Source organism: Rhincodon typus, chromosome 7 (assembly GCF_021869965.1).
Source record: "Rhincodon typus isolate 14 chromosome 7, sRhiTyp1.1, whole genome shotgun sequence".
In the NCBI taxonomy this organism is placed as follows: Eukaryota; Metazoa; Chordata; class Chondrichthyes; order Orectolobiformes; family Rhincodontidae; genus Rhincodon; species Rhincodon typus.
This window is the reverse complement of record NC_063338.1, coordinates 60532455-60545923: the sequence shown is the minus strand read 5'-3', so window position 1 is coordinate 60545923 and position 13469 is coordinate 60532455. Positions and strand designations below refer to the sequence as shown.

The following is a 13469-nucleotide window of genomic DNA, read 5'->3' as shown; positions in this document are numbered from 1 at the left end:
GAAGATTTTAAGTATTTTAAAAAGCATTAAGGTAGACAAGTCCCCAAGAGCTGATAGGATCTATCCTAGAATGTTGAGGGACGCAGGTGAGGCAAAGCAGGTGGGGCCTTGTACAAAATCTTTGTATCCTCATTAGTTGCAGGAGAGGTCCCAGTGGACTGGAGAAGAGCCAACGTTGTTCCTTTGTTTAAGAAGGGCAATAGGGATAATCCTGGAAATCACAGGCCAGTGAGCCTTACATCAGCGGTGGGGAAATTATTGGAGAAGATTCTCAGAGATAGGACTTGCGTGTATTTGGAAAAATATGGACTTATTAGCGATAGGCAACATGGTTTTGTGCAGGAGAGACTGTGTCTCACAAACGATTGAGTTTTTTTAGGAATGACAATGATGATTGATGAAGTCAGGGCGGTAGATATTGGCTGTATGGACTTTAGCTAGGCCTTTGACAGGTCCCTCATGGCTGGCTAATACAAAAGGTGAAGTCACATAGGATCTGTGGTAAGCTGGTAAGACGGATACAGAACTCGGTTAGTCATAAAAGAAAGAGAGTCATGGTGGAATGGTGTTTTTTCTGACTGGAGATCTGTGATCTCTGAGGTTATAGAGTCATAGAGATGTATGGCACAGAAACAGACCCTTCGACCAACTCATTCATGCCGACCAGATATTCTATATAAATCTAGTCCCATTTGCCAGTATTTGGCCCATTTCCCTCTAAACCTTTCCTATTCAGACACCCTTCCAGATACCTCTTAAACGAGTAATTGTACCAGCCTCCACCACTTCCTCTGGCAGCTCATTCCACACACGTACCACCCTCTGCATGAAAATGTTGCCTCTTAGGTCCCTTTTATATCTTTCCTCTCTCACCTTAAGCCTATGTCCTCTATTTTTGGACTCCCCCACTTCAGGAAAAGACCTTGTCTATTTACCCTATCCATGCCCATCATTATTTTACAAACCTCTCACCTCTCAGCCTCCAACGCTCAAGGGGAAATAGCCCCAGCCTATTCAGCCTCTCCTTATTCTCATACCCTCCAACCTTGGCAACATCCTTGTAAATCTTTTCTGAACCCTTTCAAGTTTCACAACATCCTTCCTATAGCAGGGAGACCAGAATTGCACACAGTATTCCAGAAGTGACCTAACCAATGTCCTGTACAGCTGCAACATGACTTCACAACGCTTGTAATCAATGCACTGACCAATGAAGGCAAGCATGCCAAATGCCTTCTTCACTATCCTATCTACTTGCGACTCCACTTTCAAGGAACAATCAACCCGCACTCCAAGGTCTCTTTGTTCAGCAACACTCCCGAGGATCTTACCGTTAAGTTTATAAATCTTGCCCTGATTAACCAAAATGCAGCACCTCACATTTATCTAAATTAAACTCTATCTGATCAAGATCCTATTGTACTCTCAGAATTTGACATTGATTCTGTCACCACCATACCTTCAGGCTGTGCATTTCAGATCAGAACAACACATTGCGTAAAAGAAGTCCACCTTGATTCCTTCCTGGTTCTTTAGCCAATACTCAGTGGCAGAAAAATGGGTGGGAAAGCATGGAAAAAGAATTATAGTCCGAAAATATTATATTCCACTTCATTCCCATCTTAATCAGAGGAAGGTTTCAATCTAAGCTGTTGGAAATGAACTGAACCCAGGTTCTAGTGAGTACACCTCTAACTCACTATGTGTCACTTTAAGCTATGAATTCTTCAAAAAGTTGTCTTCATAGATAAATATTTGTAGTTAACATACTGTGCAGCAGCATGCTGGAATATACTTTTTAAATAAAAAAGTCAGATTACATATACAAAGGTTAAAGGTTCCAAAATTTAGAAAAAAGAATTCTTAAACTTCTACCAGGCCTTATATAAACTCAAGATTAAATTAATGATATTGGTAAGCAATACCTTGAGTTATGCTTCAGCTCTTTCAAATCTCTGCTATATCTATCCAGATTTGTTTGATGAGAACTTAATGACTTACATTGGCTCTTTGCTCAGCAATATCTCTAGCTTTAAATTCTCATTTTTGTTTTCAATTCTTTCCATGGTCTTACTCCACACCAACTTCAACCTTCTGAAACCTATAACCTTCTACGATGTCCAGTTCCACCAATTCTGGCCTTCCTGTAATCTCCTGTTTCCATTTGTAGCCACAGTATTTATTTGACCGTTCCAGTTCTATTTTTGGTGAATAATAACCTATAAAATATTGATAGTAGGTGATTCAGTGATGGAAATGCCATTGAATGTCAAGGGGTGATAGTTAGATTCTCTCTGCTCGGAAATGGTCACTGCCAGGCACTTGTGTGGAGCAATTGTTACATGTGGCTTTATGTCAAAGTCTGCCACTCTCATCTCATCTCTGGAATTCACTCACGTCCATGTTTCAAATCTGCAATGATGACTCTGGTAGTTTTCTGTCCCTAAATGACATTAGTGAACCTGATGGGATGCATGCATTAATGCTGATTAATAGATAACTCCCAGGTTTTGCTTAAATGTTAAATCAGCCAAGTTGACTCTGATTTGTCAGCGCATTGTCCTGAGAAATGAACAAACCAAATGGTTGTCATAAATTTTGAGTCCTGTAAAGAACAGGCCTTGTGTATCGATGTATGTAGCTTCTATTACATCTAAACACACCACATTGAGAACCCACCTGATAATCTTAAATTGGTTGTCAGTGTAATTCTTTGCACATTTAGGATTCTCCAGCAAATGTTATCCAAATGCAGAATCACATCTAATGTGGAACATTGTGTTGAAAATTTTGCAAGTACAGGCTGGTTAGATATGGTCAGCATCTGTACTGTTGCGAACGGTCAAATTGATATGTTGTTTAATATGATCCACAACTCTTCCTGACTTATGGCCTACATACTTTGCATTACGCAGACACCAAAATTCAGATGCCAATAAGCCATATTACTGAAGAAGGGTCTGAACAAGGGTCTAGGCCCAAAACGTCAGCCTGCTCCTCTGATGCTGCTTGGCCTGCTGTGTTCATCCAGCTCAACTCCTTGTTATCTCTAAACCATATTACTCATTTGTACGACAAGAAAAATGGATTCTGGCTCAACTGCCGCACCCTGCGTGACTGACACCAACATATAGCTACTGTATAATAAGCGTGTGAACATCAGTTCTGAAGAACGGTCACTGAACACGAAATGTTAACTCTGATTTCTCTCCACAGATGCTGCCAGACCTGCTGAGCTTTTCCAGTAATACCTGTTTTTGTAGCCACGTGAACTAGCTAGCTTCACCTGTTGCTCAAAGCTTTTGAGATACTTTACCCTGCTAGGCTAATCACATTTCAGGACCAAGTGTGACCTTAAAACATACAGCAAGAAATGGTCAGAGTAAGGTAATCATTATTCCACACGATGACTTCCAGACCTTAGTTTCTAATCAATGTCGGAAGTAGTGTTTGAACTGATAACTTTGTAAGACAAAATTATGAAAATCTCGACTGAGATATCGAGCTGTTGAATTCAGCAAACCATATAAACGTTCACTTCGCTTTCTGTCATGCTCAGCCGCGCGTTTGCTTGTACAGCTCTCACAGCGGAAAACGCGTTTCTAAAGTCTCAAGAACAAATGACCGGCATGCAGCCCGTAGCCGTGTGGTATTGTGGGTGCTGTAGTTCAGATCGGGACAGTTTCTATAGAGATTTCCGTTAGATGGACTACATGTCCCGCTATACCGTCGCGCCGCTCAAGGACATGCGCATTGGTGCCCTCAATGATCTATATATAAAGCTACCGTCAGGGGCTTGTCCTTGTCCAGTTCGCTGTTCGCCATGTTGGGAGCCGTTGGACGGTGCAGCCGGGGCGTGGTACAGGCGCTCCGGCCTGTGGTCAGCCCCATATCGCCGGTAGCGGGTGCACCCGGTGCGCTTTATTCACGTAGGTATCCTGCCTTTCGGTGCTCTGCCTCTACGTTTCTCGCTGGCGCCGAGTTACCGAACATCCGGGCAGAGGCCTGGAACTTACCTCAATGCACAGTTTCCCCCACCTCCGCCCCGACCTGCACCCGTGTTTCCTCGCTCTGCGAACCCGCCATACGGACTTGGTGTGTGAGTCGAGGGCGGCGACGGCAGTAGTAGCTTATCGTTCGGCAGCCGGTGTTGTCTTCGATCTTTTTTCCGTCTTGTGGGCTCAAGCCTGGGGCCTAACGGCCTGGAATTGCTACTTTCTCCTGTGCCCGTCCTTCCACCTTCCCCATTCTTCCCCCCCCCCCCACACACACACACACACACACACACTTAATTCGGAGGTTTGGCGGGTGGGCAGGCATCTAATTTCCATGTAGATGTGGGTTGGTTTTATATTCTATTGATTAAGTCCTGCCTGTTTGCATTTCTTTTCCAACACGGATGCCCTTCAGCTTCACCTCTTTTTCACCTTGAACGTTGATGGCAGCCCTGATGCACCTTGTAGCTGCAGGTTAAATATTTGCAGTGTTGTCCATTACCTTGCCCCTGCTACAAGTGGCAGATTGAATGTTTGATAAATAAAGTGCCATTGTTGGTCAATATCAATACCATGTTGTACAATGTCAACTTTTTATTTTGGGGCTGTGAAGATGGTAAGGTAAAATGGAACCTAGTGATTTGAGTACTGGGTGTACAGTATTTCCATAGCTATCTTGTAAGTTGGTGTGGTGTGAATAAAAGTGTTTTTAAAATCTATGAAAAAAATCTTAGTGATGCTGTGTGGCAATGGTAACAGGCAATCTGGCTAACTTTGGTGGAAGCCATGCATTAATTCCAACCAATGCCATCAGGAAAATGGCAGTTAGTGAGTTGGGCTGATGTTAGGTGCTGGGTAAACAATTATGAATGGCAGTGGCAGTAATTTGATAACTTTACTTAGATGCACAATAGAATGAATGTAGCTTCCATCTGATATAAAGCCCTTTTAAAAGTCAGTAGCACCTAGAAGCTGTCTGTTTGCCTTTGTGTTAGAATTCCAATTTGGTGAAAGGGGTAACTTTTTTTGCCAGTAACACTTGAAATAAATGTTAATGAACTAAAAATCTTTGTTTCCTAAGATTATTGAAGGTGGTCTCAATAGTGGTGGTCAGCCTCCACCTGTGACTAATTCATGATGTTTGTTAGTACTGTGCAACTATTTTATTCATTTAAATCAATAATTCATACTGATTTTCATGGATTTATTTAAAGCTTCATTAGGAACAGGATGGGCTGTTCATCTGTTTCACTGTTTAGTGAGATTATGGCTGATTTGTATCCCACTGTCAACACGAATCTTGTTCTATATTCTTAGGACATTGGCTTAAAAAGTCATCCTCCTTCCTGTGGGACTGCCAATGAAGGAGGATCTTTTAGCAACTCCAGCTGCCACATGTAAAATTAACTAACTGCATTAGCATTTTTTTTGTGGGACAGTAGCTTTGGAAGAAGAGATTCTTTACTTTACTTTTCTGATAAATGCTTTGGCTCTGATTTTGGGGTTAGGTTGTCTGTATTAGACTGCACTCCTGTCCCACATGAAAAAAAAACTAACTTCCCTATTGCTTTTTCAGTCCTGAAAATGAGACCAATCATCCCTTTAACTTGTATGTACCAAGGAATAAAAGCCTTATTTAAGTAGTTCTGAAGTCTGTGCTGGGATCTTTACACTTTTTTTTTTTAAACAACTTTTAAATCTATGCTTCCCTTAGCTAAATCAAAGGCATGGTAGCTAAACTGGCAGATGATCCAGGATAGATAGGAAACTGTCATGAAGACCTAGTTGTAGATGGTTATACAGTTTGAGTTAATGGACAAAAATATGGCTGGGTATAATGTGGGGAAATATGAAGTTCACTGGTAGGAAAAATAAAAAAATTACCTCAATAGAATGGCTGTAGAATTGAGATGCGGAGAGACTTGCATGTTGAGCTGCCCAGGTCACAATATGTAGGAACACTAATCAATAACAGGGTCTTATCCTTTTACAAGATGAACTGAACATCAATAAGATGTTCATGAAATGTTAGTGAGACCACATCTTGAACACTGAAGATATGGCCTTATTAAATGAAGGATATAAATGCATTGGAGGCAATTCAAAGAAGGTTTACTAGATTGATAACTGAAATGTGGATTGAGATTGGGTTGGACCAACGAGGAGGGTTGGCTAGCTCAGTTGACTAGCTAGTGGTGTGATAAGACCATGGTGTTCACTTTCTGTTTTGGCTGAAGTTACCATGAAGCTCCAACTTCTCAAACTTGCCTTTTGCCTGAGGCATAGTGCCTGTCAGCTTAAACCTGAGAGCAGCCCTATGATGATGTGATTTTTATTGAATCTGGAATTCCAATCAGCAATATTGCTATCAAAATTTCATGTAGGCTTGATCAAAACTTGGAGAAAGAATGCAGTCAAGAAGTGAGAAAAACAAGACACTGACTAGTTCATCTGTTAATGAATTAATTGGAATTAGAATTCAAGATTTGAAAGCACATTGAAAATTGTTGATTAACAATTCAACATGGATTTGTGTAGATTATTTTTGACTGTTGACTGCCCTGCAGTTTTTTTGGACTTTCAGGTTCTAGAGTGGAGCTAAATCCTTGTTAACATTTCAGTGAATCTTGTCCTAATTCCTAGTGGTTGAATCTTGTAGGACAAATTAATTCTGGTCTTCAGAAATCTGAAATTTTACTGTATTAAATAATGTTGTGGAAGGTACTGTGTCTAAACTGGAGTTGGGCCTCTGATCATAGGGGAGTTTCCTGAATTTGTGATTAAGGCAGATTAACAGGGCAAGGTGGAGGGAATCTTTCATGGTATATGCAATCTCCAACTCCTTTTTATAATGAACATTAATTTCTGCATTAAATGCTATTAAACTTGTGTTCAATTTTCTTGATTCAGAAATCAAGATGTTAGGATTAACTTTTTCATATCCCCAAGATGATAGTTTGCTTCTAGCTTCTATAATGTTGCTATCCATTATGGCTGGAGTAGATGGCAGAAGTATTTCAAACTTTAACATGAATATTAATTTCCCACGTAGGACGAAACTATGTTGCTCAAGCAAATCCTTCTGCCAAGGGAGCTGCAGCGAAAGGTCGAATTGTTGCAGTCATTGGTGCTGTTGTGGATGTCCAGTTTGATGAAGGGCTTCCTCCAATCCTGAATGCTCTAGATGTGACAGGCCGTGAGAGTAGGCTTGTGTTGGAAGTTGCCCAGCATCTTGGTAAGAGCAGTTTGATTTTTAACTGTACTTTTACATGAGAATTCAATGAAGAGACACTAAAGACTTTCGTTCTACTGAAATGTCTGTAGACAAACTACAATCTGAGAGAAATGCCAAGTATTAAAAGTATAACTTTTCTACTTATGAGACTAACTGAAACCTTCCTGTATAGGTGAAAACACTGTACGTACGATTGCAATGGATGGTACTGAAGGGTTGGTGCGTGGGCAGGAAGTACTGGACACAGGTGCTCCTATCAGGATTCCAGTTGGGCCAGAAACTCTTGGCAGAATCATGAATGTCATTGGTGCGCCCATTGATGAGAGGGGACCAATCACCACCAAACAGTAAGTGTAATTCTATTTAATATGTATAAAGTTTTTTGCTTTGGGCAGTTCTATATTGCAGCTTCAGTGTGAACTTTTTAGATCAGAGGACCAAACATTTGGGTATTTGTTTTCCCAATATATTTTTACAGCATAGAATCCCCATAGTGTGGAAACAGGCAATTCAGCCCAACAAGTCTACATGGACCCTCTGAAGAGCATCCCTACCACACCCATCTCTCTACTGTACCCCTACATTTTCCATGGATAGGGCACTTCTGGACACTGGGCAATTCAGCATGGCCAATCCACCTAGTTTCGACATCTTTGGTCTGTTGGAGGAAACCCAAGCACCTGGTGGAAAAAAATATTCTAAGAATAATAAATCAGCATATCCACTGTTCATTCCATAACTGAACTAATACTGACAATTCACTTCCCATCTTTCAATCATTGCAAGTAGAAATGGAATTGTCTTAATCCTATCTACACAACCTGATTCACATCTGATTGCAGCATGCAATTTCAAATTGAATATCAGGCATTCTAAACTAGTTTCCCCCAATGTGTTGGCTTTATTAACTAGGTTAATATTTCATTGAAACTGATCTTGCATTGAGAATTTTGGTTATACCCCTGCATGTGAGAATATAGAGTCCAAAAGCTTTGTGAATTAAGTGTCAAGTTAATACTTGAGTTCTGGAAGAATCATTTTGTCACTATACACCTTTGTCTCCAGTCTTTCAGACTATTGAAAACTGACAACATTATCAGAAGTACAATGTATTTGACACATGCAACTGTTCTATAACCAGCTATTGTATTTGGATGATGCAGGAAAATAGCAAGAGAAGCTGGTATAAGAGACATATCTTAAGATGACACGTTTTGTTCCTCATAACTGATAATTGCACTTGGATTACTTGAGTTTTTTTCTAGTGTGCATTGTATTGTTACTTTAATTCTATTGATTCAGTGCACTGGGAGTTAATTCACTTTGTGCTGGGGCCTTCTCAGGTACTGTTCACCACTTGTTTAACTTGTTCAAACATAAGGTTTCAAGCTATTGGATGATCTGAATATTTTGACAGTGCTGAGGAAATGTGTAGGAAGACTACATGTGAGAAAATGAATCTAGCTAACTGGTTGGAGTGCAGTCTTTATGGTGATTGCAATTTGTACAATTGCTACATGGTGAGAAGCAACTTAAACCTCCAACCTGTAATAAAGAACACATCAGTTTGAATGTATTATCTGTCTAATTTCTAGTTGTAAGTCCTCTGAAATAGCCATACTCCAAACTGAAATATAGTTTGGGATGAAAAGTGGTCTGTCCAAGAAACTTGCAATTTAATAAAAATTGAATTGGTCAGGCTAATGCAGAATACTTCAGATGAAGCTGTTGTCATCTGGTGATCCTATTTGAGATGTATAGTTGATGCATATGTTTGTGGGTTTCACTTGCACCAGGTATGCTGCAATTCATGCTGAAGCTCCTGAATTTGTGGAAATGAGTGTTGAGCAAGAGATCTTGGTGACTGGCATCAAAGTTGTAGATCTACTGGCCCCTTATGCCAAGGGTGGCAAAATTGGTAAGTAACTGAAAATCAACTTGAGTGGGCCTATATTAAATGCTTGTACTATGTATTGGTACTTTTTTAATTTTAAGAAACATTTTCATCCTTTGCCTTCAGTACAGTTTTAGGCTGCAGCATGAAGACTTGAGCACATTATATTTGCATCAGAGGCAAGTGCATGGTGTAAGATTACTGTCTTAATGAAAGTTCATTATAAACTACTTGCCCTGGCTGAATTGAAGCTATGGTTTACTTGAAGTTGTACAACTTTATCATAGTGGCAAGCACAGCTAAAGCGTATTAATCTAAAGAGTACACTTATGAATTGTTAACCAGATTACAATTATTTCATTCTAAATTAAAAATGAGCAACTCTGACCAAGGCAGATGACTATGACTTGTCATAGTCAGGTCTACAGGAAAAGGCCCTGTGGCCCGTTTGTGTCTGCCAAAACAACAACCTAACCATTCTAATCTTGAACTTGGCCAATAGCCTTGTGTCCCTTGCCATCCCAGTGTATATCAGAATACTGAAATGTTGAAGGTTTCTGCCTCTACCATATTTTTTACAAGTAGAGTTCCAGCTTCCCAACATCTGGGTGAAATAAAAAAAAAACCCTCATCCTCCTCTAAACCTTCTGCCCCTTTAAATTTGTGCTCCCAGTCATTGATTCATCAATCAAAGAAAATTCTTCCTATCTACCCTTAGTCCCTCATCTTATACATCTCAATCATCTCCTTCAGTCGGCTCTGAGAGAAACCACTGATACAAAATGGGCTAAAGATTACTGTTAATCTGTTTAGGTCTCTTTGGTGGTGCTGGTGTTGGTAAGACCGTACTTATCATGGAACTTATCAACAATGTTGCCAAGGCCCATGGTGGCTACTCTGTATTTGCTGGAGTAGGTGAGCGCACCCGTGAAGGCAATGATTTGTACCATGAAATGATTGAATCTGGTGTCATCAATCTGAAAGATACAACCTCTAAGGTAAGTGTTAAATATTATAACTTGGTTTTTCTGTTACCTTTATGTACACTTTCAATGTTATATAACCACTGAGCTTGCCATTGAGTTCAGGTTTCCAATCATAGCTCTTATTCAGATGTTAGTGGTTGATTCTGCAGTTATTGAAGATAGACAGTTTTTGAGCAGGTAATAAAGTATGGAAGATCCTGAGGTTGGCGGGTATGGAATACAAAAGCAATGAAGTAATAATAAACCTTTTAAGACAAGTGTCAATCAGTTATTTAAACCCAGTTCAGCATATCCTGTCTAAAGATGCACAAGACAATGCAGGAGGATGAAAAAGTTCTCCAGGGATGAATGTCACTTTTGGATAGGGGAGGCTGGAATTAATCTCCCCTTGAAGTTGATTTGCTGAGGCATTTCAAAACAATGAGGACTTTCTCAGAATAGATGAGAGGAAATTCTCTAGCAAAATGACAAGGAACTAGGAGAGATTGAAGATGATTGACTGACAGAATGAAAACTCTTTAGATTGTTGTGATCTGGAATGCATTGTCTTATATTTTGAGGCTTATTTGTGGGGGGGGGAAAGTAGGGGAATTGCACTAGGTAAGCTTCTTTTATAGACCTATGACAGACAATGGTTTGAATGGATGATTGTTTATAAATCCAAAAAAATTAGACTATGCACTGCATCAAATTTGGAACTGACTTGTGTGGAATAAAAACTGAACAATGGATGCTATATATCAAAACAATACCAAATTGCTGGAAAAGCTCAGCAGGTCTGGCAGCATCTGTGGAGAGAAATCTTTAACACTTTGTCAAGTGATCCTGCTGAAAACCTCTCTTCAGAAAAGACTCGTCACTGGACCTGAAACATTAACTAATTTTTCGCAGCAGGTGCTGCCAGACCTGCTGAGCTTTTACAGCAATTTGTGTGGAATAACTGAGTTGAATATATTGAAGGTGAGGCTAGTCGAGTAGAAAGGAATAGGAGTTAATATTGTGGCACAGGCATTGAACAATTAAATATGGAGTTTTGTTCTTAAAAATGTCAGTCTACATTTTGTAGCTGATTCTTAACTGCTTTGCTGTAGATGTAGGTAATTCTGTCCTCTGACTTGATTTCAATCTTTCCTTAGGTAGCATTGGTATATGGTCAGATGAATGAGCCACCTGGTGCCCGTGCTAGAGTGGCATTGACTGGATTAACTGTTGCTGAATATTTCCGTGATCAAGAAGGCCAAGATGTGCTGCTTTTCATTGACAATATTTTTAGGTTCACACAGGCTGGTTCAGAGGTAAATGTTTTGAGGCATGCTTCAGTGCAATACCAACTTTGAAACTGGTAATATTTTAAGTGTTATCTTTGAATTTCTCCATTTTTAGGTATCTGCTTTGCTTGGGCGTATTCCTTCTGCAGTCGGTTATCAACCAACTCTGGCCACTGACATGGGTACAATGCAAGAGCGAATCACCACCACCAAAAAAGGATCAATTACATCTGTGCAAGTAAGTGGCCATCAACTGAATGGCCCAGTTATAGTAAAAGTGATTCTCCTGAATGTGATAGTGTAAATTTTTGTACTATTTATGCTTTGTACTAAGGCATTGATATTGTTTCAGGCTATTTATGTGCCAGCTGATGATTTAACTGACCCTGCACCTGCTACAACCTTTGCCCATTTGGATGCTACAACTGTATTGTCACGTGCAATTGCTGAATTGGGTATATATCCAGCAGTAGATCCACTAGATTCTACTTCCCGTATAATGGACCCCAACATTGTAGGGCAGGAACACTATGAAGTTGCCCGTGGTGTACAGAAGATCCTACAGGTTTGTATGGTTTTTCCTTTAAGAATAAAGATTAAAGCTTCACTGGTATGACACGTTTTGATTACTACCTATAGCAAAATAGCTTGAAAGGTGAATCTCAAATGTATGTAGTCTGTTTTAATTGTTTGAAATGTTGAAATCCTAAGCATGTAACTAGATTTTTGTACAAAAGGTTTTGAAGTAGTGTTATCCAAAGATCGATGTCCTTGAAGGCAGAACTAATTCACTGGGTTAAGTTTCCTGCAATGAGTCAGGGTATTTATTTCAATACCGCTTGAGGGTTTCATTGTGGATACAAAACCTAGGCCACGGTCACAGTTAGATTGGGGCTTTTGAACAAATGGTGTATAGAATAGCTGAGATAATGCTTTCCTTGACCTTTATTTCCACTTGCAGTTTTTTAAAAAAACTTCAACTGTATAGCTAACATCTGACCTAAAATCTTCCCTTTTCCTCCTTTCTATCTAGCAAATATTCTATACAGTAACTTAAATATAACTTGCTCTGCTGCAAAAAGTATTGATTCAATAGTGACATGGGAAGTTGCTATTAGCTATCATCTGAATTATTTTTTGACTGGTTGAACACTACATCACTTAAAAACTTGTCTAATGGGCATGTTCCATTCAGTTTTCTATCATTTTAGAGAAAACAAAAACCGTCTCTAACATCTAGTTGAAACATCTAGGTAAAAGCATTGGGACACAGTTGTGGAGTTATCCTTTCTTGGTTCCCCCCCATTAGGATTATAAGTCTTTGCAGGATATCATTGCCATTCTGGGTATGGATGAACTATCAGAAGAAGACCGACTGACTGTGGCTCGTGCTCGTAAGATCCAGCGATTCCTATCCCAGCCTTTCCAAGTTGCTGAAGTGTTCACTGGTCATCTTGGAAAGTTGGTGCCTCTCAAGGAGACAATCAAAGGTTTTCAAATGATCCTTCAAGGTAAGTTATTTGTAGCTTTCCTGCTAGCCTATACTTAAAGTGCTTTCAGGTTGTTGTAGTTGAAGACTCTGCAAAATACACTATAGAAATTCTGTTTTTTTTCTCACTTATTGGCTCACTTTTTTAAACAGGTGAATATGACCACTTGCCTGAGCAGTCCTTCTACATGGTTGGTCCTATTGAAGAAGCAGTTGCCAAGGCCCAGAAGTTGGCTGAAGAGCACTCTTAACATTCGAACAGAAATGGCTGGTTGTATTGTAGCTTGTATGCATTATCTTTTAGATGTATTGACATCTTGACAAAGATTACAATGTTATTTAATGTTTCTACAATCAAAAGATGAGAAAATAAAAGTTGTCTGAACACAGAATATCAAATCTGTCTAGAGAAAGTGGCCCACATGGAATCTTAAGTTTGTAACTGCACCACAAAATGCAATAAACTTGACAGTGACAGGTGTTAATTCCATAAATGTTTATTTGCAAGCCTGTTTTAACATAAATTTATGGTTTGTGGCCTGAACCTTGTAGGGTCTGTCTTTAATATGAGCTTTAATGTAATCAAGATTTTGAGGTTTAAA

At 39.6% G+C, this 13469-nt stretch overlaps 1 protein-coding gene across 1 annotated transcript; it reads left to right on the top strand.

Annotated features, from left to right (window-relative positions):
* Nucleotides 1–3769: 3769 nt before the first annotated feature.
* Nucleotides 3770–13357, top strand: atp5f1b (ATP synthase F1 subunit beta). The gene is made up of 10 exons (XM_020526798.2): nucleotides 3770–3929; nucleotides 7048–7230; nucleotides 7403–7577; nucleotides 9027–9148; nucleotides 9938–10122; nucleotides 11247–11405; nucleotides 11494–11616; nucleotides 11731–11943; nucleotides 12688–12889; nucleotides 13021–13357. The coding sequence occupies exons 1-10, from the start codon at nucleotides 3824–3826 to the stop codon at nucleotides 13116–13118; spliced, it is 1566 nt and encodes a 521-aa protein (XP_020382387.2). The 5' UTR covers nucleotides 3770–3823; the 3' UTR covers nucleotides 13119–13357.
* The last annotated feature ends 112 nt before the right edge of the window (nucleotides 13358–13469 follow it).